The sequence below is a fragment of the Pan paniscus genome, chromosome 19 (assembly GCF_029289425.2).
Source record: "Pan paniscus chromosome 19, NHGRI_mPanPan1-v2.0_pri, whole genome shotgun sequence".
NCBI classification, from domain to species: domain Eukaryota; kingdom Metazoa; phylum Chordata; class Mammalia; order Primates; family Hominidae; genus Pan; species Pan paniscus.
In genome coordinates, this window is record NC_073268.2 from 99,328,382 (window position 1) to 99,352,023 (window position 23,642).

A 23,642-nucleotide genomic window follows, 5' to 3' on the forward strand; every position below is an offset into this window, starting at 1 on the left:
CCATAAGCCAGTGTGTGGGTTTTTCCATATGCCAGCGTGTGGGTATTTTCTGCTCTTACAAATTACGCTGTGAAGAACTTTCATGTGCAAGTTTTTGTTTAAACTTAATGCTTTCAGGCTGGGCGCGGTGGTTCATGCCTATAATCCCAGCACTTTGGGAGGCCGAGGCAGGCAGATTACTTGAGGTCGGGAGTTCGAGACCAGCCTGGCCAACATGGTGAAACCCCATCTCTACTAAAAATGCAAAAAATAGCCAGGCATAGTGGCATGGGCCTGTAATCCCAGCTACTCCAGAGGCTGAGGCAGGAGAATTGCTTGAACCTGGGAGGCGGAGGTTGAGTGAGCCGAGATCATGCCACTGCACCCCAGCCTAGGTGACAGAGCAAGACTCTGCCAGAAAAAAAAAAACAGAAAAAACAAACCCAGCTTAATACTTTCAGTACCCTTGGGTACACAACACTAGTTTTTAATAAAATTTTAAACAAAATTTGGAATGTTTTCATCTTTCTGAAGTCTTTCTAAAAAGATTTTTCTGGTGGCATACCTGTCGTACTGATGAAATAGAGGACCTCCTCGTGCCAGGCATTTTTGGGCATTGCAGGTACAGATGTGCCGTCTGTGTCCCCAGGTGTCCCTCGTTCCAGCTGTGCTGGGGCAGCGTCCTCAATGCCTAAAGAGGATTCATTGCTATCGTGGAGGTCAGGGCAGGCTGAGGCTGGCCTTGAAGGGTACGGGGGTGGAGGGGTAGGGCAGGGAGGACTCAGGTCTCAGATGTACCCACTGTGCCATTGGTCCATGGATCCTCAGGGAATGTGCGTTTGAGGCAATTCTGGTAAAGGTGGTGGATTTAGGTGCAATTGGATTCTTCATTTTTTGCCTTGAGTCTCACTGAGGAAACATGAAGAAGGGGAAGATGGCAGTGGCCAGGGTGGGGGTCCTGGGAATTCTGGTAGCTTCACCTTAATGTTTGTGATGCTGGGTGTACAGACAGCCTCCCACATGACCAAGGACACGCTCTTAGGTCCCTAAGACCCCAGAAGAATGGGCCGCTACTGCCAAGAAGTATGACATGCGTGTGGAAGACCATGAGCCTTACCCGGCTGGTGGCATGGGGTGTGGCAACTGCCGCAGCTCCCCGAACCATTGCAGCGGGAAGGGGGTACATGCTGTGACTAAGACCACTGGACCCGACCCATCGCAGCGGGAGGGGGTCCATGCCGTGTGACTGAGACCACTGGATCCCACCCATCGCAGCGGGAGGGGGGTCCATGCCGTGTGACTGGGACCACTGGATCCCACCCATCGCAGCGGGAGGGGGGTCCATGCCGTGTGACTGGGACCACTGGATCCCACCCATCGCAGCGGGAGGGGGGTCCATGCCGTGTGACTGGGACCACTGGACCCCACCCATCGCGGCGGGAGGGGGTCCATGCCGTGTGACTGGGACCACTGGACCCCACCCATCGCGGCGGGCGGCGGGAGGGGGTTCATGCCGTGTAACTGGGACCACTGGATCCCACCCATCGCGGCGGGAGGGGGTTCATGCCGTGTGACTGGGACCACTGGACCCGACCCATCGCGGCGGGAGGGGGGTCCATGCTGTGTGACTGGGACCACTGGATCCCACCCATCGTGGCGGGAGGGGGGTCCATGTTGTGTGACTGGGATCACTGGATCCCACCCATCGCGGCAGGAGGGGGGTCCATGCTGTGTGACTGGGACCACTGCATCCCACCCATCGCAGCGGGAGGGGGTCCATGTTGTGTGACTGGGACCACTGGATCCCACCCATCGCAGCGGGAGGGGGTTCATGCCGTGTGACTGGGACCACTGGACCCGACCCATCGTGGCGGGAGGGGGGTCCATGCCGTGTGACTGGGACCACTGGATCCCACCCATCGCGGCGGGAGGGGATTCATGCTGTGTAACTGGGACCACTGGATCCCACCCATCCCGGCGGGAGGGGGTTCATGCCGTGTGACTGGGACCACTGGACCCGACCCATCACAGCAGGAGGGGGGTCCATGCTGTGTGACTGGGACCACTGGACCCGACCCATCGCGGCGGGAGGGGGGTCCATGCCGTGTGACTGGGACCACTGGACCCCACCCATCGCAGCGGGAGGGGGGTCCATGTTGTGTGACTGGGACCACTGCATCCCACCCATCGCGGCTGGAGGGGATTCATGCTGTGTAACTGGGACCACTGGATCCCACCCATCGCGGCGGGAGGGGGTCCATGCTGTGTGACTGGGACCACTGGACCCGACCCATCGCAGCGGGAGGGGGTCCATGCTGTGTGACTGGGACCACTGGATCCCACCCATCACAGCGGGAGGGGGGTCCATGCTGTGTGACTGGGACCACTGCATCCCACCCATCGCGGCGGGAGGGGATTCATGCCGTGTAACTGGGCCCACTGGATCCCACCCATCGCGGCGGGAGGGGATTCATGCTGTGTGACTGGGACCACTGGATCCCACCCATCGCGGCGGGAGGGGGTCCATGCTGTGTGACTGGGACCACTGCATCCCACCCATCGCGGCGGGAGGGGGTCCATGTTGTGTGACTGGGACCACTGGATCCCACCCATCGCAGCGGGAGGGGGTTCATGCCGTGTGACTGGGACCACTGGACCCGACCCATCGCGGCGGGAGGGGGGTCCATGCCGTGTGACTGGGACCACTGGATCCCACCCATCGCGGCGGGAGGGGATTCATGCTGTGTGACTGGGACCACTGGATCCCACCCATCGCGGCGGGAGGGGGTTCATGCCGTGTGACTGGGACCACTGGACCCGACCCATCGCGGCGGGAGGGGGGTCCATGCCGTGTGACTGAGACCACTGGACCCCACCCATCGCAGCGGGAGGGGGGTCCATGCTGTGTGACTGGGACCACTGGATCCCACCCATCGCGGCGGGAGGGGATTCATGCTGTGTGACTGGGACCACTGGATCCCACCCATCGCGGCGGGAGGGGGTTCATGCTGTGTGACTGGGACCACTGGATCCGACCCATCGCAGCAGGAGGGGGGTTCATGCTGTGACTGGGACCACTGGATCCCACCCATCGCAGCGGGAGGGGGGTCCATGCTGTCTGACTGGGACCACTGCATCCCACCCATCGCAGCGGGAGGGGGTCCATGCTGTGACTGGGACCATCTGGCCTGAGGACTGTTGAAATGACAATGCTGGCACCTACATGTGTGTCAGGATCCATGTGGATACGTCCCACACACCTGCTTCTTGGAATATTGTGTAAGCAGCTCTTCAGCTTCACGGCCTTCATGATCGTGTTCTGGGTGGGGAAGAATTACCCAGCCTACCAGCCTGTGGGGCCAAAGCAGTGTCCTTATAATCATCTGCACCTGGAACCAGGTGGCGATCCCACCATAGAACCTGTGGCTCACAGGATCTGAGGTGGCTTCGAGGGCTTCTCTGCCCTCTAGGATTCCCTCATCCCTAGAAATTTAACCTTAATGAAATCCCTGATAAAACTCAGTGCTGTGGGGGAAAAACATCTCAGGTCAGGGGAGCACATGGGAGGTCTAACAGGATGTGACCAGAGCTGGTTGTCTCCAGTGGCTCTGCCCCGAGTGTGGTGCCTCTGCAGGGGAGGCCGTTAGCCCTGCCCCGAGTGTGGGTGCTGCTTTGGGAGGGGAGGCACATTTGATCTCTGTCCGGTCTCTTCACGGGCTTCTAGGGGTCTCCTGCAGCTCTCGTCAGCCTGGCCTGGGAGCCTCCCCTCTTCTCCTGTCCCCACCCCATGCTGTTGGGTCAGCAGGATATCCCAGCCTTGGGGCTGGAGCCAGCTGTGGCTGCCCAGGGACTTGCAGGCAGGTGAGGCGCGCCACCTTGTAGCCAGGCTGGCTGTGGGAGAGGCAGCCTCCTGGTGAGGGGCTGTGGGCCACTGCGTTCAGGCTGCCTTGGAGGGCTCCACGGTGTCCCCTGGGTGCAGGGCTCCGAGTCCTTCTCGGCTTGGGAGGGTCTTGTGGCCACATGTGTCTAGTTCTGCAGTTTCTTTGTCGTGGGTTAGGTTCTTTACTTTTTTTTTTTTTTTTTTGATGATCTTGTTGGTTTTCTCTAGATTGTTCCCAAGTTTTCTGTTCTTCCATCCCAAGTGGGAGGCACGTGTTACACAGCCTGCATTTGGAATACCCAGAGGGTGGGTGGGCGGGACGGCTCGCTGCCCCATTCCCCTCCTAGCTGCTGGGACAGGTGGGAATTCCTGTAGCAAAGTCAAACCAGCCAGGAGTGGGGAAGTGCTTTTTATTTTGACATCTCCAAGTTCCACGTTGAGGTGGAGAGACATTCGTTTTTCCCCTTCCTCCCGAGGTGTAAAAAGGTCTTCTCAAAGGCTTAGGAGAGCCGAGCCCTGTGCCATCCCCCGGCATATGCTGGCAAAGAGTGAGGCGTGCTGTCCTGCCGTTTAGGGCAGAGCACCCAGGCAGTTTGGCAGCAGCACCTCAGAACTATTCAGAGATTTGCCCTCAGCAAGAGTGAGCAATTGTCTGACGCAGCCGGCTGAAATCCCTGGGAAGGGAATGAATGAAACTGCCGTGAAGCAACGCCTGGCGGGGCCGGGCTTCTGGCAGCTCCTGGGGCCAGCACGTCCCTTCCAGAGCGTCTGAAGCCCTGGGCGGCTGCTGGAGCATCTTGAGTCTTTCCAGAGCCATGTGTGTTGTTTCCGTCTGTCTCTTGGAAGGGTCCGTTTGGTCTGATCCAGGTTGCCTCAGCAGGAGGAAGTTGTGCTGGGTGCTGAGCGGGCGGGAGGTTTCACCTTGGGCTTGGCAGAGCTGCAGGCAGAGGCCGGGCGCCTGCTGTACATGATGAAACTTGCAGGTGGATTCTGCTTAGGGTTTCATCTGTTTCCTTTGATGCACTTGGCTTCATTGTCATCCACCTGTTCATTACTGTGGGCGAAACAGGTGAACTCAACAAGTACCATCGAAACCAGGATTTGATCTTCATTTCCCTCGAAGCGTAGTTCCCTTGCAGTGAGGGTTTTTAACTCCTGTGGGAGGGAAGCAAGTGTTTGGCAATGTAATTTCCCTGGAAGGCCCCTGTACTCCAGCTTTAAAAACACCCTTTGGTTTAGTCCCAATTTAAGCATTAAGATTAATGCAAATTGAGGAAATTCACGGAAGGAGTAAAACACATTAAAAATGGAAAATGGGCTGGGCACAGTGGCTCATGCCGGTAATCCCAGCGCTTTGGGAGGCCGAGGCAGGTGGATCACTTGAGGCCAGGAGTTTGATACCAGCCTGGCCAACGTGGTGAAACGCTGTCTCTACTAAAAATACAAAAAATTAGTTGGGCGTGGTGGTGCGCGCCTGTAATCCCAGCTACTTGGGAGGCTGAGGCAGGAAAATCACTTGAACCCGGGAGGCGGAGGTTGCAGTGAGCCGACATGGCGCCACTGCACTCCAGCCTGGGCAACAGAGCAAGACTCCATCTAAAAAAAAATTTACAAAAAGGAAAATGGCTGTCATTTCATGTGTGACTCTGCTTGCTGATTGATAGTTGTGCTCTCTTGGTTTCTAGTGCTCTGATTGGAAGATTGTCGACTGTGTGGAGTGGGTTTCTCCCTGTGTGTTCTCACAATGGCTGGGAGGCGGTGGCGGGGCTGGGGGACTCGGACTGCGAGATGGGGCTGTTGACTATGAAAGTGGTAATAGGATGCTCTTCCCCTTATCGGCTGTTAGGCTCGAGTCTCCCCTTTGCAGTGCGGTTTCTTTTTATTTTTATCATTGACAAAAGCACAACTCTTGTTAAAGGATAAAATAGTCACACACAACAGCATTAAAAACCAAGAAAGCCAAAGAACGCTGGCACTGTCAGCCTCACTCCCAGCTCCCGCTCGGCCCTTGTGAAGAGAGGTGCTGAAGCCACTCTGCTTTTTTATAGTTAATAAAAGCAGCCAGGTCCCCAAGTAGGAGTGGTTGTGGCCAAGAGTGTGTGGGCCGGGAACCAGGGCTTGAGCTGCTGTGAGCTGTGTCCAGGCCCTTTGCTGACTCCGTCTCTCCTGTGACCCGAGGCCAGGGTGAGCACCAGCGCCCGCCCCACCTGGGAGGGAAGCAGCAGACCTCTCACCGCAGAGGCTGGTGTGAGGCTAATTAGCACAGTCAGTCTTTGAAGATGAAAGAAGACAGCTGATTATCTAAAACATTTCACATTTAGGCTTTGATTTCTCTTCAGATTTGGGGAACAGCACCCTACTGTTTCCTTTAGGGTTCAGTGTGGCCAGAGGAAGATGACCCACGTGGTCCTTTTTAGTTGTAGTGCTCTCTTGGGGCAAGGTTTTGGATGGAGAAAATAGGACAAGAGCAGTTTGAATGTGGGTACTTTCCAGAGATCATGCTCCGGTAGCATTTGGGTGAAACGAGGTACCCCAGGCCACGCTGGTTCGGTCTCCTCGTGGCGTTAAGGAAAGACCTGGAGCAGCCAGCTCTTAACACTCATTTCCCATCACTCAGCATTTTATGTGGGGCGGGCACAGTGCCGTGAGTCTTACAGAAACCTGCACGGTGAGCCGCACGCCTTTGAGTCCCCATCAGCCCGGGCCCATCCCTGCTGAGGTGGCGCGACCTGCTCGCAGACGTGTGCTCACAGGCAGCCCGTCGCGGGGTCATGTGCTAGACGGGGAGGGGGCTTGGCGGGTCACCAGCCTCACCCCCCTCAGTTCTTAGATGAGGAACAGACAGGCAGAGAGCTGGGCTGGGCTGCTGCTGAGTGGCCTAGAGCTGGGTCTCAGTGGCCCATGCCCCAGTCGTCCTGGCCTGTGGCCCCTGTGCAGGTTGGGGTGCCCCTGCCCTCTCACCTGCCCCGCCCTCACCTGGCTCACAGACCCGTGATGCCTCACTGCCCACATAGTCACCTTAGAGGCACCTTCCCTCTAAGGCAGATGTCCCTCAGGCTTTGGCCCTGGCTGTTGATATCTCAGCTCTGATTCACCCTTGACCTTTATTACCTGATTTCTGTCCTTGGTTCTCGAGCCCTCCTTCTGTGGACCCGTTGGGTACGCGTGTGACACTTCAGAACCCGCAAGTCCCAGGTCACACCTGTTGTGCCATCACTTTCCCCTCCTGGCCTGTTTACCCGGAGCCCAGCAACAAACGGGAGCTTCTGTGCTGCTGTCCGTGCATACGGCCCAGGAGCCGGGCTCATCCCCGAGACGCCGTGTTCCCTCCCGCTGTCCGCTCACACATGCCTGTATGGATGTGGCTCTGACATGTCTCCTTTCCTGGTTCACTGCTCATCTGTTCTCATGTGGCTGCGCCACCACCCTGTCCTGGGGGTCCTTGTCCCAGCACATGGCTCTGTGCTTCACGTCATCCTGAGTCTGTCCCGCTCTGCCGCCTGGTCCAGGTGGGAGCCATTTCCTTCTGTGAAGTGTTCCCTCTGGAGGCCCTGGGCTCCCCGACTACCCTCCCGCCTCTCCTGTGGCTGTCGGCTGCAGTAAAGGTGCTGGTGGAGGGTGTGAGCCATCCATTCATAGAGTGCCAGACTCTGTCCCATGCTGCCTCTGTGCCCTTGATCCTGGCAGCACACCTGCTGTCCTGTGGCCTGCGTAAAGGGTGGCCTCGGAAGCCTGTGGCCTGGGTAAAGGGTGGCCTTGGAAGCTTGTGGCCTGGGTAGTGGGTGGCCTCATCTTGGCCTCGGAAGCAGGAGGGCTCAGGCTGTGGCCCACGCCTGGGGTTCCCCATCCCCTCGTGTGTCCTGGTGTCTTTGCTTGGCTCGCCGGCCTCCATGGGCTCCCCAGGCGGCAGGTGGCTCTCAGCCATGCTCTCCGTCCTCACGCTTGTTTCTGCCCTGGCAGAGCTGCTCATTGGCCAGCCCGTGGGACCCCTGTGCACCCTGCCGCCCCCAGCATATGTCAGCAGTGCCGTCCGGGGGAGATGTGGCATCAGCACAGCCTTGTCCTTGTCTCTGCCCGTTCTTCCTTCCTTGCCTCTATGTGTCTCCTTTTTTCTCTTCCACATGGTGTCCACAGTGGATAACCACATCCACTGGCCTCTTGGTTGGTGGATCCTCCTCCTGCTGGGCTCAGAGCTGTGCCACCCCCACCTGCACTGCAGAGAAGCTCAGACCCCTCTCTGACTTCAGACGCTGGAGCCTGAGCCCCCTGCTTCCCAGGCCAATGCCCCTTCAGGTCCCTGCAAAGCCACTGCTCTTTGTGGTCTCCCTGCCGCCGTTGCCCTCCCTTTGCTGCTGAGCCCGTGGCCTGCTTGGTGGCTTGGGAGCTGCATACGATTCTATTTTGTCTGGTTTGTTTTCAGGCTTTCTGTGGCAGGAATTGTGTCTCTTGCATCTTTTTTTTTTTGAGACGGAGTCTCGCTCTGTTGCCCTGGCTGGAGTGCAGTGGCGCAATCTCGGCTCACTGCAAGCTCTGCCTCCCGGGTTCACGCCATTCTCCTGGCTCAGCCTCCTGAGTAGCTAGGACTACAGGCACCCTCCACCATGCCTGGCTAATTTTTTTGTATTTTAGTAGAGATGGGGTTTCACCGTGTTAGCCAGGATAGTCTCGATCTCCTGACCTTGTGATCTGCCTGCCTCGGCCTCCCAAAGTGCTGGGATTACAGGCGTGAACCACTGTGCCCGGCCATGGATCATTAACCTCTTTTCTAGCATCTTACCTCTGTGGTGGTTCACTTTTGCGAGCTTTTGCTGGGCCTTGGAAGGTGCGTGGGCTCGCTGCTCCTCTCTTCTGTGGGAACTGTTGCCTTTGGGCAGGGGGCACACCCCAGAGGTGGTCACACACACCTGAACGGGAGCGCAGTCATTGGTCCCTGTCATGCAAAGATGGGCTGTGCAGAATGAGCTCAGAATAGCAGCCAGAAGGCTCAGTGATGGGGGAGTTGTTTAAGCTGGAATACTGTAATGCTACTGGCTGTTTATGGCTGTGAGGTCACTACGTGGGCTGCTGAGAACATTTTAAAATGCTGAGTGAGTCATGAAACAGTCATGCGTCCCCTAACAATGGGGGTAGTCCTGAGAACTGCGTCGTTGGGCAGTGTCGTCGTGTGAACACCGTAGCGTGCACTTAAACATAGATGGTGTGGCCTGCTGCTCCCAGGCCAGGTGGTGTGGCCTGCTGCTCCCAGGCCGGGTGGTGTGGCCTGCTGCACACCCAGGCCGGGTGGTGTGGCCTGCTGCACTCCCAGGCCAGGTGGTGTGGCCTGCTGCTCCCAGGCCAGGTGGTGTGGCCTGCTGCTCCCAGGCTGCAAACCTGTACTGTGCTGAATACTGCAGGGAACTGTAACACAGTGGTGTTTGCACATCTAAGCATAGAAAAGGTACAGTAAAAATATATCATCAGCTGGGCACGGTGGATCACGCCTGTAATCCCAGCACTTTGGGAGGCCGAGGCGGGTGGATCACGAGGTCAAGAGATCGAGACCATCCTGGCTAAAATGGTGGAACCCCATCTCTACTAAAAATACAAAAATTAGCCGGGCGTGGTGGCGGGCGCCTGTAGTCCCAGCGACTCGGGAAGCCGAGGCAGGAGAATCGCTCGAACCCGGGAGGCAGAGGTTGTAGTGAGCCGAGATTGTGCCACTGCATTCCAGCCTGGGTGACAGAGCGAGACTCCGTCTCCAAAAAAAAAAAAAAAATTATATTTATATACACACGTGTATACATGTGTGCGCGCACACACACACATATGTGTATATATAAAATCCTTTTATGGGCTCACTATCAATATGTGGTTCCTCATTGACCAGAATGTTCTACGATGTAGGACTCTAGTGCGATACACTGTCATGAACAGATTGATAAATTAGGTGAAGGATGATGCCTGTGAATGACAGACGTAGGAAGCCACAATCATTTTGTGTTTTCCACACTCTCTTTGAGAGCTGTGTTGCCTTGGTTTATGGAGGAGGACATGGACCCAGGTCAGGGGCTGCCAGGTCGGTGCTGGGGTGTGGAGCTGGGCCTTGCATGGCCCCCACCTGTGAAGGTAATTAGTGTTTACCTTATAGTCCAAGGTTTGGTGAAAAATAACACTTCGTTCTGGAAGAATAAAAGCTAGATGTGATTATTTCGATTATTGAAGCATTTTTGTGTGAAATTACCTTTTTTTTTGGCGGCAGTGGCACGATCTCAGCTCACTGCAACCTCCACCTCCCGGGCTGAAGTCATCCTCCCCCTCAGCCTCCTGAGTAGCTGGGATTACAGGTGGACGCCACCACACCTGGCTAATTTTTGTACTTTTAGTAGAGATGAGGTCTTGCCATGTTGTCCAGGCTGGTCTGGGACTCTTAGGCTCAAGCAGCCCTCCTGCCTTGGCCTCCCAAAGCGCTAGGATTCTAGGTGTGAGCCACTACACCCAGCCTGAAAGTAGTTTTCATTTTGATATTTGTTTTCTTAAAATTCTTTATAATTTGTCAGAAATTTATTTTGTCAGAAACAGTATATTTTTTCACTCTGGGGTTCTGATTCTAATCAGTCATTTACCAATCCAGCAATGAAAGTTTTCACTTCTGTCAATGGCTTTTTTCCTCTGAATGTGTGGTGGTCCTGAGGGGAGTGCATTGTGCTCGCTCCTGGGGGAGGCAGTGGTCTGGCCTGTCCCCACCTGCGCCCCCTAGGCCCCGCCTTGAGGACAAGCTCTCTTCTGTTTCCGAGCGCTCTCCCGTCCTGTCTAGGGCAACCGCTGCTCTTTCTAGGGGTGGTAGTGGGGCTCTTTAAGATGTCCCTCGCTTTGGTTTTTGCAGGCCAGCAAATGCACTGGACGTTGTGGTTTTTCTGGGTTCCAGTAGTGGTGTGGTGGGAAGGCTCTTTTCCTGCCCTGCTGCTGAGGGGAGCCTCGAGCGTACCAGAGTTCCTCAGTGAAGCCTTTGCACGTCCTGCAGGGTGCAGCCCAGCATGGGTTTCACTGCCCTCCAGGAAAGGCCTGGCCCTGGTGGGCTCGCTGCAGCACAGGCACGGACCTGGGGCTGTGCTCTCAAGGCATTCCAGCCTGGAAAGGGTTGTTTTGGTGTTAAAGATCCTCTTCCGTGCCTGTCCTGTGGCCCCTCCGTGTGGCATGCCCAAGAGTGGCTTTGAACATGGCTGCCCTCCGTGTGCTGAGCCTGCGGGGGCACGGCTGCCCTCCATGTGCTGAGCCTGTGGGGGCACGGATGCGATTGGTTGCTTCCCAAGATAACATTTCTTGGTGTCGGAGCAGGACTCGGGATGGCAGAAAGGGGAACAGACTCGCTCTCCTCATCTGCAGAGTCGGCATGGTTATGTAGGGCCACAGGGTGACCCGCTGGCCTGGAGCTAGCGTGGTCTCAGCCATCTGCCTCAGTGCCGGCCGGCACTCACAGCTTCTCAGAAGCCTGTGTTACCAGCCAGAGCCAAGCCTGAACTGGTGTGGTGTGGGGGCCCTTCTCCCAGGGCCTCGGGTGGAGTTGCTTTTCTTGGCCTAGATTTGGCAGTGCCTGAAGGAAGCCTCAAACCAGCATCTCCTGCTTGGCAGCGGGTGAGCTTGCTCCCGAGTAGCTCGACAGCCTGTGATTTACTGGGCTTGGAGAACATGCCCCGGGGAGGGGAAGCTGGCTCGCACGTTGCAGAGAAGCCAGCTTGGGTGGGTAGCCATCGAAAGGTGGGGCGGGTTAGGATGATTGCTGAGAAACTCCTTTTGTTTGCAGCTTGTGCTGTGCTGGTTTCTAGAACAACAAAAACAGACCTGCAGTCATTCCTCATTTACCATGCAGGGCTGTTTTCCTCTAATCCCTGGTGTCATCACCTCTGTCTAGTGTATGCTTTTCAGCAGGTGGTTTTAATTTGGTTCCCATTATGCTTCCATGAAAGTGGGCTGTGCCCCCCATTTTATGGCCTAGCTTATGAGCACCCAAGACCATTGATGACTAGAGTGCGCTCTCTCTGGCCGTGTCCTCCTGCTGACAGGTACCCCATCCCGCCGCCACGCTGAGCACTGGCCACTGCACACTGCACACTTTCTCAGGTGAAGATGGCCTTACTTTTCAGTGAAATAAATGGAAACAAAGCCCTGTCTTCATTGACTCGTTCCTTCCCTGTCGTCTCTTTTGCCCTCCTGCACCCATGCCTGGGAAAGTGGATAACTTTTGGGGCTTTTCTCTGTGTGTGCTGAATGCCCAGGAGGCTGCCTGTGTAATTCAGCTGGAAACTGCCCCCAGGGTAGAGAGAAGTGTGAGGAGAAAAAGACCCTTCGCCCTGTAAATGTATGGGGTTCTGGTTTCTCCCTTACTGCAGATGGTGGCGGGCCCTGGCCTTGGTGCTGTCTCCTGTGTGTAGCTGGGGACAGTGGAAGCTGGGCTGGGCCTTTCCAGGTGTGGGGTATCCAGGCCAGTTACAAGAGATGATGCTTGCTTTCCCGAGAACTCATCACCACTTGTATCTTAGTCTGCTGTAGAAAATGTTGTACTACACTTCATAGGAATTGAGTAACTAAACAACGTTCATGTGTGAGGGCACTCTAGGAATTTCACAGTGTCTTGGATTCTTTTTATTTAGTGAGAGAAACCAGACGACGTGTTAGCCCGTTGCCAAGTAAGACTGGGGGACACGTCAGCCCGTTGCCGAGAGAGACCCGGGGACACGTTAGCCCGTTGCCGAGAGAGACCGGGGGACACGGTAGCCCGTTGCCGAGAGAGACCGGGGGACACGGTAGCCCGTTGCCGAGAGAGACCGGGGGACACGGTAGCCCGTTGCCGAGAGAGACCGGGGGACACGGTAGCCCGTTGCCGAGAGAGACCGGGGGACACGGTAGCCCGTTGCCGAGAGAGACCGGGGGACACGGTAGCCCGTTGCCGAGAGAGACCGGGGGACACGGTAGCCCGTTGCCGAGAGAGACTGGGGGACACGGTAGCCCGTTGCTGAGAGAGGTCATTTCCCGGATCTTTGTCCTGCGTCCGCCCACAGCTGCACAGCTGCTCTTCTGGTTTAGGTTCTGGCCTTTCCCACTGGGGTTTTCCAGCAGCCTCTGTAGCGGTCTTCATTGTTGAGCACTTCACTGTTCATCCCCAGGTTCTCCATCCCGCTGCTGTTGGAATCTGGTCATGTGGCCGTGGCTGCAGGTGATACGGTGGTGCTCTTTGCCTGTAGGATGAGATTTCAGCCGCTCCCAGGTTCATTTGTTGTGGAACAACGTACTCCACAGCTGGTGGCATCAGTGACCGCCGCACTCTTGCATGGATCGATTCTGTGGCCTCGCAGGGTGGGGTGCAGGGGGCCGTTTGTTACTGCCCTTTGATGCCTGGGCCTCTGCCGAGAAGACCACGTGGCAGGTGCCTTGAAGGGCTGGGTGCGGCGGGGGCCCTTGACTGAAGCTGGCTCTTCCTGCATGGCAGCCGGCTTCCCGGAGGGAGTGTCTCAAGGGGAGGTGTCTGGAGAGGCCCTGAAAGAGGCCGCCAGGCTTCTGACCTGGGATTGGGGGTCACTGGCATCGCTCCTGCCTGCCTCTGTTGGTTGTGGCAGTTGGAAGCCTACCAAGGTGGTGGGTGAGGGACCCTTGATTGTCCGTCTGGCAAACTCTGTTCCCCACTGAGCTGGCCAGCCGGCCGCAGTGACAGCTTCTCTGTGAAGTGTCTTGTCTTCTTATCCCCCAGGCGCGGTCCGGTTTCTCGTTGCACACTGGTGGGCTTCAGGCCGTCAGCCCACCTCCCAGGGAATTTGAGTGTGTGCTTGGCCCTGCGACTGCCCCCGAACCCTGCGTCCCGTTGGGGGGAGCTCGCCTGTGCCCTACGGTTTCTGCTCAGCAAGTATTGGCTCTGTAAACCGATGACTTAGGGTTAAAACACATATTAAATTGGATACATCTGGACTGGTGTGAAATAATTTAACTTTCGATTTTATATTTCACACAAACTAAAGGTGGGGAAGAGTTCTTAAAGTTAAATGAGAACTTGTTTTGGGCAAACAAGGATCATCTCCATTCACTTGGTAGGGAACGTGTTACTATCCATTTCGCTAAAGAGAAAGGGGCTAAGTCTCTGATCACCTTGGTGAATGTGTTATTCTGAGTGGCTCAGGGAGGTGGGTGCTGCCACTGCCCCGTTTTACAGACAGAGGAACAGGAGCGCAGAGACCCTGCTCTGCTCCACAGGCATGGCTGGTGGTCTGTCTGGCTGTCTCCTTCCCGTTTTGCTCGTAGGTGTGGGATCTGCACCACAGGTGTGACTGGTGGTCTGTGTGCCTTCGCTGCTTCTCCACTCAGCGCTTAGGAGAGCCCCCCAGCGGGCTCCATGGAGAGAGTCTAAGTTCCCTCTCCTTTTAAGAAGATGTTTCTATTCTACACTTAAGTACGAGATCAGGCAGTTTACAGGGTTCATAATGCAAATAAAAGACACCAGTATTTAGTGAAAGCCTCTTCACCTTGTCTGAGCATCTCCTGATGGGCGGCACCTGCTTCTTCATTTTTCCGTGTGGTGGGCGACAGCAGGACAGGGGTGGCGCGGTGTGCGGTGCAGATAGTCTGAGACAGATGCAGTTCTCACCTTGACTGTGAAATTCTGTTTTCTGAAGGAAAGGAAATTCATTCGCGTTTTCTTAGAAGGGCTCAGTTCTAGGATTCTTTGATTATGAGGCTTGGATATTTATGTGAATCATCGCATTTGTCCTCCAGACTTTAAAGCAGAAGGTAAAACCTCAGGTTGAGAATTCAGGAGGGCTAGAACCAGTGTTTGAGAGAAAATCTGATATTCCTGTTTGGTCTGATGGACTCCAGGTGATGACGTCCGTGTGTGCGCATCGTGGAGACCGGGCTGCCAGGTGTGTGTGTGAGACACGGGCTGAGCTGGTCACCCTTCTCATTTGTTGGTGAAGCATGAATGCAGATGGAGGCCTTTGTGTGAGATGGTTTGGCCTGTAACTTTAATCCTTTGTAACTTTATTTATATGCAGATAATTTTTAAAAACCTACTGAGATGGATGTCTTCTTTTTCCAGGCTGGGAGTGCCCTGAACTTAAACCTGGGCACGTTTTGTGATGCCATTGATGAGGGAGGGGTGGAGAGGCTGCAGTCTCCATGAGGGGACTGGACTTATCATTGCATCCCTATTTTCAGATGAACTTTTGGGAGATAATTTCACTAGTCTCTTATAATTACTTTATCATGTACAGAAACTGTTTTCTTTATTATTAGGTGGTGAGTGTTTAGAATAAAAATTCTGAAAGATGTGATGAATTGTTTTCACAATTTGTGTGTATGTTTTAAACTTGTATTTGTATTTGTAACATTAAAAATCTTTTTTTTTTTTTTTAGGCACAAATATTTAAACATGGAAAACGTGAAGACTGTTTGCCCTATGGTAAGGTTTATTTTTAAGAGACGATATCTTTGTGATGTGAGTTTGCTCATATACAATCAAGTGTCTTTCCTTAACATTTTATTCATAGATATAGGAACTGTACATTGGTATGTTTGGACACTATCGTTCTTTTTTTTGTTGTGGGTTTTAGTAACTGAACTTTTTTTTTTTTTTTTTTTTTTTTTTTGTGACTGAGTCTCCCTCTGTTGCCCAGGCTGGATTGCAGTGGCACAGTCTTGGCTCACTGCAGCCTCCGCCTCCTGGGTTCAAGCAATTCTTCTGCCTCAGCCTCCTGAGTAGCTGGGACTACAGGTGCCTGCCACCATGCCCAGCTAATTTTTGTATTTTTTTTTTTTTTTGAGATGGATTTTCGCTCTGTCGCCCAGGCTGGAGTGCAGTGGCACTATCTCAGCTCACTGCAAACTCCGCCTCCTGGATTCACGCCATTCTCCTGCATCAACCTCCCGAGTAGCTGGGACTACAGGTGCCTGCCACCATGCCCAGCTAATTTTTTGTATTTTTAGTAGAGATGGGGTTTCACCGTGTTAGCCAGGATGGTCTCGATCTCCTGACCTTGAGATCCACCTGCCTCGGCCTCCCAAAGTGCTGGGATTACAGGTGTGAGCCACCGTGCCCGGCCTAATTTTTGTATTTTTAATAGAGATGGGGTTTCACCATGTTGGCCAGGCTAGTCTTGAACTCCTGACCTAGTGATCTGCCTGCCTCGGCCTCCCAAAGGGCTGGGATTACAGGCGTAATAACTGGACTTTTTGTCACTTTCCTAGTCCTTTGATAAAGAGGGATTGCTGCCTGGGGTCTCATGAGGGAGGTCTGGGCAAAGCCTGTGTCATGATCTGAGGTTGGACCTGGCTTCTTGGGGCCCAGGAGCAGCCATGTTCCTCTGATAGCCACAGTCACCACCTCTTTTGCCTTCTTCCTAATTCTCTTAATTTATTCTTTTTGAGACTGCATCTTACTGTGTCGCCCAGGCTGGAATACATGACACAGCTCACTGCAGCTTCGACCTCCTGGGCTCAAGCCATCCTCCCACCTCAGCCTCCCGAGTGGCTGGGACTACAGGCGAGCTCTACCACGCCTGGCTAATTTTTTTAGCAGTGGGGTCTTGCTGTGCTGTCCAGGCTGGTCTTGAACTCCTGGGCTCAAGTGATCTGCCCTGCCTTGGCCTCCCAAAGTGCTGGGCTTAAAGGTATGAGCCACCACGCCTGGCTCAATTCTCTTAATTTTAGATTGAGCCTCAATTTCTGAAAATAAGGGCAGTGTTTTTCTCCACGCAGAGGTTTACCATCTGGAAAAAGAGAAACTTCTTAGAGCCTTTGTGTGTTTTAGAAGCTATCCGGACTGGGCGTGGTGGCTCACGCCTGTAATCCCAGCGCTTTGGGAGGCTGAGGCGGGTGGATCACGAGGTCAGGAGATCGAGACCAGCCTGACCAACATAGTGAAACCCCATCTCTACTAAAAATACAAAAATTAGCTGGGCATGGTGGCACATGCTTGTAATCCCAGCTACTTGGGAGGCGGAGGCAGGAGAATCCCTTGAACCAGGGAGTTGGAGGTTGCAGTGAGCTGAGATCGCGCCACAGCACTCTAGCCTGGCGACAGAGCAAGACTCTCTCTCAAAAAAAAAAAAAAAAGAAAAGAAACTATCCGAATATCAAATTTGAATAACTTTCTTTTTTTGAAAGTTTTTCATTATGGAAAATTTGAAACATGTATAAAGAAGAGAGAATGGCGTGCACGCCCCGTGTCTCTCTCAGGAGTGTGCGAGTTTTCGTGTGCAGCCCGTTTCATCCCTGCACCGCACAGGAGGCACACACAGTGCCATCTCACCTGTGTGCACTTCCATACATGTCTCTGGAAGGTGGGGCTCTTTATGTCCTCACCACACCCGAGAACGCGAGCAGCCGTTGCCAGGCCCTGTCGGCGGGAGGAGCGTCCTTGGTGACGTGAACACAGACCTGCTCCCTCTTGGGCTGTCGTGCTTGTCACCCACGATCATTGTGCCCACTGTCAGAGCCTTCTGAGAAGTTACTCAGATGCTCTTTCAGCTGACCTGGTTTTATAGGCAAGCATTATGAGTTAAACGGCACCTCTGCCCGAGGTCACGGCACCCACGTAAAACTGGTGAACGTTCACTTTCTGTCATTTCCCAGCCTCAAGGCAGAGCTTCCCGCAGGGCACTGCAGCTCCAGCCCCCATCCCCCTGCTCTGTCCCTGCCCCACTGCCCCTTCCTCCATCTCCTTGTCTTCCATCACCTCACCTAACTCTCAGCTCTGTCTTCAGCTTCTCTTCTTTTCTCCTGTTCCCTGTCAGTTGGTTGCAGTCTTGTCCATTTCACTTCCAGCCCATCTCTGAAGCCGCCATGCACTTCCACCCCAGCCCTTGTCTGTCCCGGGAATGCTGTCCTCCTGGCCTCAGCTTGCCCTCATCGCAGCACCCGGGCGTCTCCTGCTCGCAAGGCTCTCCCTGTCGTGCTGTGCCCAGTGCTACCTTGAGCCTCCCCTTGGCTCAGCCTCCTGTCCTGCTATTGTCATCACTGCATGACACCAAGTGATTCCCCCTGAAAAACAGAGCAAGCCACAGGAACCCCGTGGCCTGTGTGTTCTCCCCAGCCGCAGTGTGCTCCATGGCTTCTGGGGTTGCTGCAGTGTGCCCTGTGGCCTGTGTGTTCTCCCCGGCCACAGCATGCCCGTGGCCTGCGTGGTCTCCGTGGCCGCAGGATGCCCGTGGCCTGTGGGGTCTCCGTGGCTGCAGTGTGCCTGTGGTCGGTTGGGCCTTTGTGTGTGCTGCCCCCCTTCAGATTGGCTCCCTGCCCTCTGAGCACTTGCTCTCCTGACCTCCACTGATGTTGCTTCACAGCAAGGAAGTCGAGTAGGTTCAACTCCAGCAGCTCTTGGTTCATGATTTGGGATGATGGGGGTCTTGGTGATGTCTCCTGCCTCAAGGCCCCCGTGGAGCCGGCTTTTGGTTTCGGGGACACAGGTGGTGCAGTCAGAAGATGCCTGCAGCCCTCCCCGTGCTGAGTCCAGTTCTTGTTTGCAGCTGCCACTGTCCTCAGGTGCCTCGATGGCTGCAGACTCCCTGAGAGCAACCAGACCCTGCTGCGGAAGCTGGGGGTGAAGCTTGTGCAGCGACTGGGGCTGACATTCCTGAAGCCGAAGGTGGCAGCATGGAGGTAGGCACCATGAGGGCGGTGCCTGGGGAGGGCCACGGGGTGGGGAGGGGTTGCTGTGGGGGCCAGGCGCCATTGATGAGGGCGGGGCAGGTGCTGTGGGGAGGCAGTCGCCCTGTTGCAGGGTGGGGGAGGCAGGCGCCATGGGGTGGGGAGGCAGGCGCCTTGGTTCTGGACACAGTCGGGGGCACTCTCTGGAGGGCAGGCCGAGCCGTAGGTGAGCGTCTGGTGTGGCTGGTGCTGTGGCTTTTGTGTCCAGTGGTGATGGCAGAGAAGATGTGTTAGTAACAAGTGTTTTCTGCTTTCATTCATTTCTTTAATCCTAGAGGTGTTTCTGATTTTGAGAGGAACGGTTTTCTTTTGGTTATTTTCTGACTGCATCTCCCAGTTGGAAGAACTGCAGCTGGCGTTGGCAGGAGGGCGGCGTGTGCGTCATGTGGCTCGGAGTGAGCGTGGCAGGAGGGCGGCGTGTGCGTCGTGTGGCTCGGAGTCAGCGTGGCAGGAGGGCGGCATGTGCGTCGTGTGGCTCAGGGTCAGCGTGGCAGGAGGGTGGCGTGTGCGTCGTCGTGTGGCTCAGGGTCAGCGTGGCAGGAGGGTGGCGTGTGCGTCGTCGTGTGGCTCAGGGTCAGCGTGGCAGGAGGGTGGCGTGTGCGTCGTCGTGTGGCTCAGGGTCAGCGTGGCAGGAGGGTGGTGTGTGCGTCGTCGTGTGGCTCAGGGTCAGCGTGGCAGGAGGGTGGCGTGTGCGTCGTGTGGCTCGGAGTCAGTGTGGCAGGAGGGCGGCGTGTGTGTCGTCGTGTGGCTCGGAGTCAGCGTGGGAGGAGGGCGGCGTGTGTGTCGTCGTGTGGCTCGGAGTCAGCGTGGCAGGAGGGTGGTGTGTGTGTCGTCGTGTGGCTCGGAGTCAGCGTGGGAGGAGGGCGGTGTGTGTGTCATCGTGTGGCTCGGAGTCAGTGTGGCAGGAGGGTGGTGTGTGCGTCATGTGGCTCGGAGTCAGTGTGGCAGGAGGGCGGCGTGTGTGTCGTCGTGTGGCTCAGAGTCAGCGTGGGAGGAGGGCGGCGTGTGTGTCATCATGTGGCTCAGGGTCAGCGTGGCAGGAGGGTGGCGTGTGCGTCGTCGTGTGGCTCAGGGTCAGCTCAGCCTCCCTGGCGTGGCAGCGTGTGTGCGTCGTGTTGCTCAGAGGCGGTGCAGCCTCCCTGGTGTGGACGCGCTGTGGGGGAAAGCTGCATCGGATCAGTGATGAGTCTGAATGACAGGCTCCCTTTCAAAGACTGTTGGAGAAAGTGAAACCGCCTTTCTTGCTGGCAGAAATGATGTCTTAGCAGTCTGTAGCGGCCGGTGTGAACGGGTTGGTTCTCAAGGAGACAGACTTTTCTAGTGTTCTTAGGGTGCTGTGTGTTAGCGACCTTCAGTTTGTTTCAAGTGCTATAATACGTGTGGTTTGGGAAGGAATTACTTGGTTAAGGTCAGCTCACACTCCGTCCTGGATGATGGCAAATTCCAGAGACGCGTGTTGTGTTGCAGTGTTGGGTGTGCAGCTCACTCTGTAGGAAGTTGCTCATTAGGCACAGTGTTCGTGGCTAGTTTCTCAAAGCTGCTGTGGGGAATGTTCAGTGCTGTACCAGGCAGGGTTCTCCAGAGAAGCAGAGCCCATAGGATGTGTGTGTGTCGGCGAGGCTGTGAGCTGGAGACCAGGAGAGCTCAAGGTGGTTCGTGGCCAAAGGCCTCAGGGTGGAGACCCAGGAAGAGCTGATTGGTTTTAGTCTGAAGACAGAACAAGGCCAGTTGAGAGATTGCCAGGCAGGAGGGCTTCCCCGCTCCTCAGGGAGGGCCGGAGTTTTGTTCTGCTGGGGCCTTCTGCTGGCTGAACGAGGCCCCCTGCCTTTGGCAGGGTCCTCTGCCTGACTTTGTCTACAGATTCACATGCTTTGCTGGTCCAGAGCCCCTGACACAAGCACTGGAAGCAGGTGTGATGAAATAGCGGGGCGCCCCACGGCGCAGTCAGGTTGCCATGTAAAGTTAAGCATCACAAGCACTGAAATGTTGGTACAGAAAATAATCCAGTATCCTAGTTCTCTCGATAATGATGTGCGTGTTGCCACATATACTTCACGTAATTCTAACGTGGTTGGGTTTTAGTTCCCGTCTTGTGTTTTTCTCTTCCGTCTTTCTCTACGTTTCCTGTTTCTTATGTATTTCTAACTTTTTTCCATTTTTATCTCCTCGGTTGGATTTTCGTTGTCTCTGTTAGTACCGTTCTCTTCTTGGTTGTCTTCTGTTGATGAGGACGGACTTACGCTCTGACGGGCTGTTAGATTTCTGGTTCATCCCACTCCTCCTGCCAGCCTTGGCTCGAGGCTTTGTTAGGGTGGGTCTTTCTCAGCTCTTTTCCTCCAGGGATTGGTCTTTCCTCCACAGCATGGTCCTTGCTTTAAGTATGTAGCCTTTCAGGGACTTAGGTGGAAGTCACGGCTTTCTCTCCCGTCCTGCTGGGCCCGGGTCTCCGGGGCCCTCTGAGGGTCGCACAGTCTCCAAGTTCTCTGCGGCACTCGGCCTCCCAGCCATTCTCTGACAGGTGCGTCTGAGTCTCGCCTTGTGCTTCCTTATTTTGGGGTGCCCAGGGATCCAAGGGAATTTTTGGGCAGAGTTTTGGGGCTCTGTCTCAGCAGCTCTCTTCTCCCCAACATCCTCTCCCCCACATATGAGCCGTCCACTCATTGAGATTGCTGCTTCCTGGGCTGTTTCCTTGGTACGGTGTAGAAAGTACCCCTGCAGGGAGGAGGTGGAGGTGGCCCACCTGCAGCTTCCCCTCGCTGGGGATTGTCGCCCTGCCTTGGTTGCCATCACCTGCTGGCCAACAGTGGCTTTACGTCTTCCGTCCGAGTCTCACCATTGTTGAGGTCGGGAGGGCATGTGTAGAAGCAGCCTGAGGTCATTGTCTTTGTGGTGCCGTCTGGTCTTTGTGAGGTGGCTGAGCTGCGCGCTTGCGTGAGGAGAATGGCGGCTGGGGTGCACCGGTCTGTGGGGCGTTAGGGGAGACTGGGGGCTGGGGTGTGCCAGCCCATGGGCCGTTAGGGGAGACTGGGGGCTGAGGTGCACCTGTCCGTGGGGCATTAGGGGAGACTGGGGGCTGGGGTGTGCCTGCCCGTGGGGCGTTAGGGGAGAGTGGGGGCCCGGTGGGTGCCTGCCTGTGGGGTGTTAGGGGAGACTGGGGGCTGAGGTGCACCTGCCCGTGGGGTGTTAGGGGAGACTGGGGGCTGAGGTGCACCTGCCCGTGGGGCATTAGGGGAGACTGGAGGCCGGGGTGCGCCTGCCCGTGGGGCGTTAGGGGAGACTGGGGGCTGGGGTGCACCTGCCCGTGGGGCGTTAGGGGAGACTGGGAGCTGGGGTGCACCTGCCCGTGGGCCGTTAGGCGAGACTGGGGGCTGGGGTGCGCCTGCCCGTGGGGCGTTAGGGGAGACTGGGGGCTGGGGTGCGCCTGCCCGTGGGGCGTTAGGGGAGACTGGGGGCTGGGGTGCGCCTGCCCGTGGGGCGTTAGGGGAGACTGGGGGCTGGGGTGCGCCTGCCCGTGGGGCGTTAGGGGAGACTGGGGGCTGGGGTGTGCCTGCCCGTGGGGCGTTAGGGGAGACTGGGGGCTGGGGTGTGCCTGCCCGTGGGGCGTTAGGGGAGACTGGGGGCTGGGGTGTGCCTGCCCGTGGGGCGTTAGGGGAGACTGGGGGCTGGGGTGTGCCTGCCCGTGGGCCGTTAGGGGAGACTGGGGGCTGGGGTGTGCCTGCCCGTGGGGCGTTAGGGGAGACTGGGGGCTGAGGTGCACCTGCCCGTGGGGTGTTAGGGGAGACTGGGGGCCGGCGTGTGCCCACCCGGGGGGCATTAGGGGAGAGTGGGGGCTGGGGTGTGCCTGCTCGTGGGGCATTAGGGGAGAGTGGGGGCCCAGTGTGTGCCTGCCTGTGGGGCATTAGGGGGCAGTGGGGGCCAGGGTGCACCTGCCTGTGGAGTTCAGGGGAGAGTAGGGGCCGGGGTGCACCTGCCTGTGGAGTTTAGGGGAGACTGGGGGCTGGGGTGTGCCTGCCTGTGGGGCGTTAGGGGAGAGTGGGGGCCGGGGTGCACCTGCCTGTGGGGCATTAGGGGGGAGTGGGGGCCGGGGTGCACCTGCCTGTGGAGTTTAGGGGAGAGTGGGGGCTGGGGTGCACCTGCCTGTGGAGTTTAGGGGAGACTGGGGGCTGGGGTGTGCCTGCCTGTGGGGTGTTGGGGAAGAGTGGGGGCTGGGGTGCACCTGCCTGTGGGGCATTAGGCATCTTGCTGGGTGTCTGATGGTCTCCGCCACAGTCCTACGATGGCTGATGATACTCTCTTCATACCAGTTACCCTACATTACAGTGTACCCCGAAACTTAGCAGCTTAAACAGTGCACTTTTTCCTCACAGTTTTGGTGGGTCTGGAATCTTGACGTGGCTCAGCTGGGTCCCCAGTCAGGGTCTCTCCTGAGGCTTCTTAAACAGTGCACTTTTTCCTCACAGTTTTGGTGGGTCTGGAATCTTGACGTGGCTCAGCTGGGTCCCCGGTCAGGGTCTCTCCTGAGGCTTCTTGAAGGCGCCGGCCTGGCCACTGCCGTCTCAAGGCCTGCATTGCTGGGGGGTGTGCTTCCATGCTCCTCATGGGTTGCTGTCGGGACCCGGTGCCTTGTGGGCTGTTGGTGGGGACCTGTTTGAAGTCCTTACCATGTGGGCCCCTCCGTAGGGCAGTGCACAGCATGGTAGCTGGCTTCGTTGGAGGCTGAGAGGCGGGTGGAAACCACGGCTGTTTGGAAGGTGGCAGCTCTCGCCAGACTCTGCGTATTCTGTTCCTTGGGAGGGAATCATTGGGCCCAGGCCACACCCCGTGTGAGAGGAACGCTAGGCGGTGGGGGTCGTGGGCCGTCTTGGAAACCGCCCCCCTCCTTGTTTCCTAGACTTGGAAACTGAGTCCCAGAGGGCTAGAGCTAGGATGAGTCACTCGAAGCAGGTTGATGGCATCAGCACCAGTGTGTGAGTTCTGGTTCTGCCGCCAAAGCCCAAGCTGTTTGTCCTCTGGGAGGCTGTCTCAGGCTACAGCCGCAGCAGCTACCCTGAACTCTCACTGGACACCTTTTCTGCATGAGGCCGGGGAAGCAGGGCCCACAGCCAGGCGGCCCGCCGTG

General features: G+C 56.4%; 1 protein-coding gene across 2 annotated transcripts in view; it reads left to right on the forward strand.

Annotated features, from left to right (window-relative positions):
- Positions 1 to 23,642, forward strand: part of TBCD (tubulin folding cofactor D) — a 200,357-nt gene that overhangs the window by 31,389 nt on the left and 145,326 nt on the right. For both annotated transcript variants that reach the window (XM_034943211.3, XM_055101986.2), the window contains exons 8-9: positions 15,236 to 15,281; positions 18,343 to 18,475. In XM_034943211.3, the coding sequence (XP_034799102.1) occupies positions 15,236 to 15,281; positions 18,343 to 18,475 (179 nt within the window). The remainder of the gene's footprint in view (positions 1 to 15,235; positions 15,282 to 18,342; positions 18,476 to 23,642) is intronic.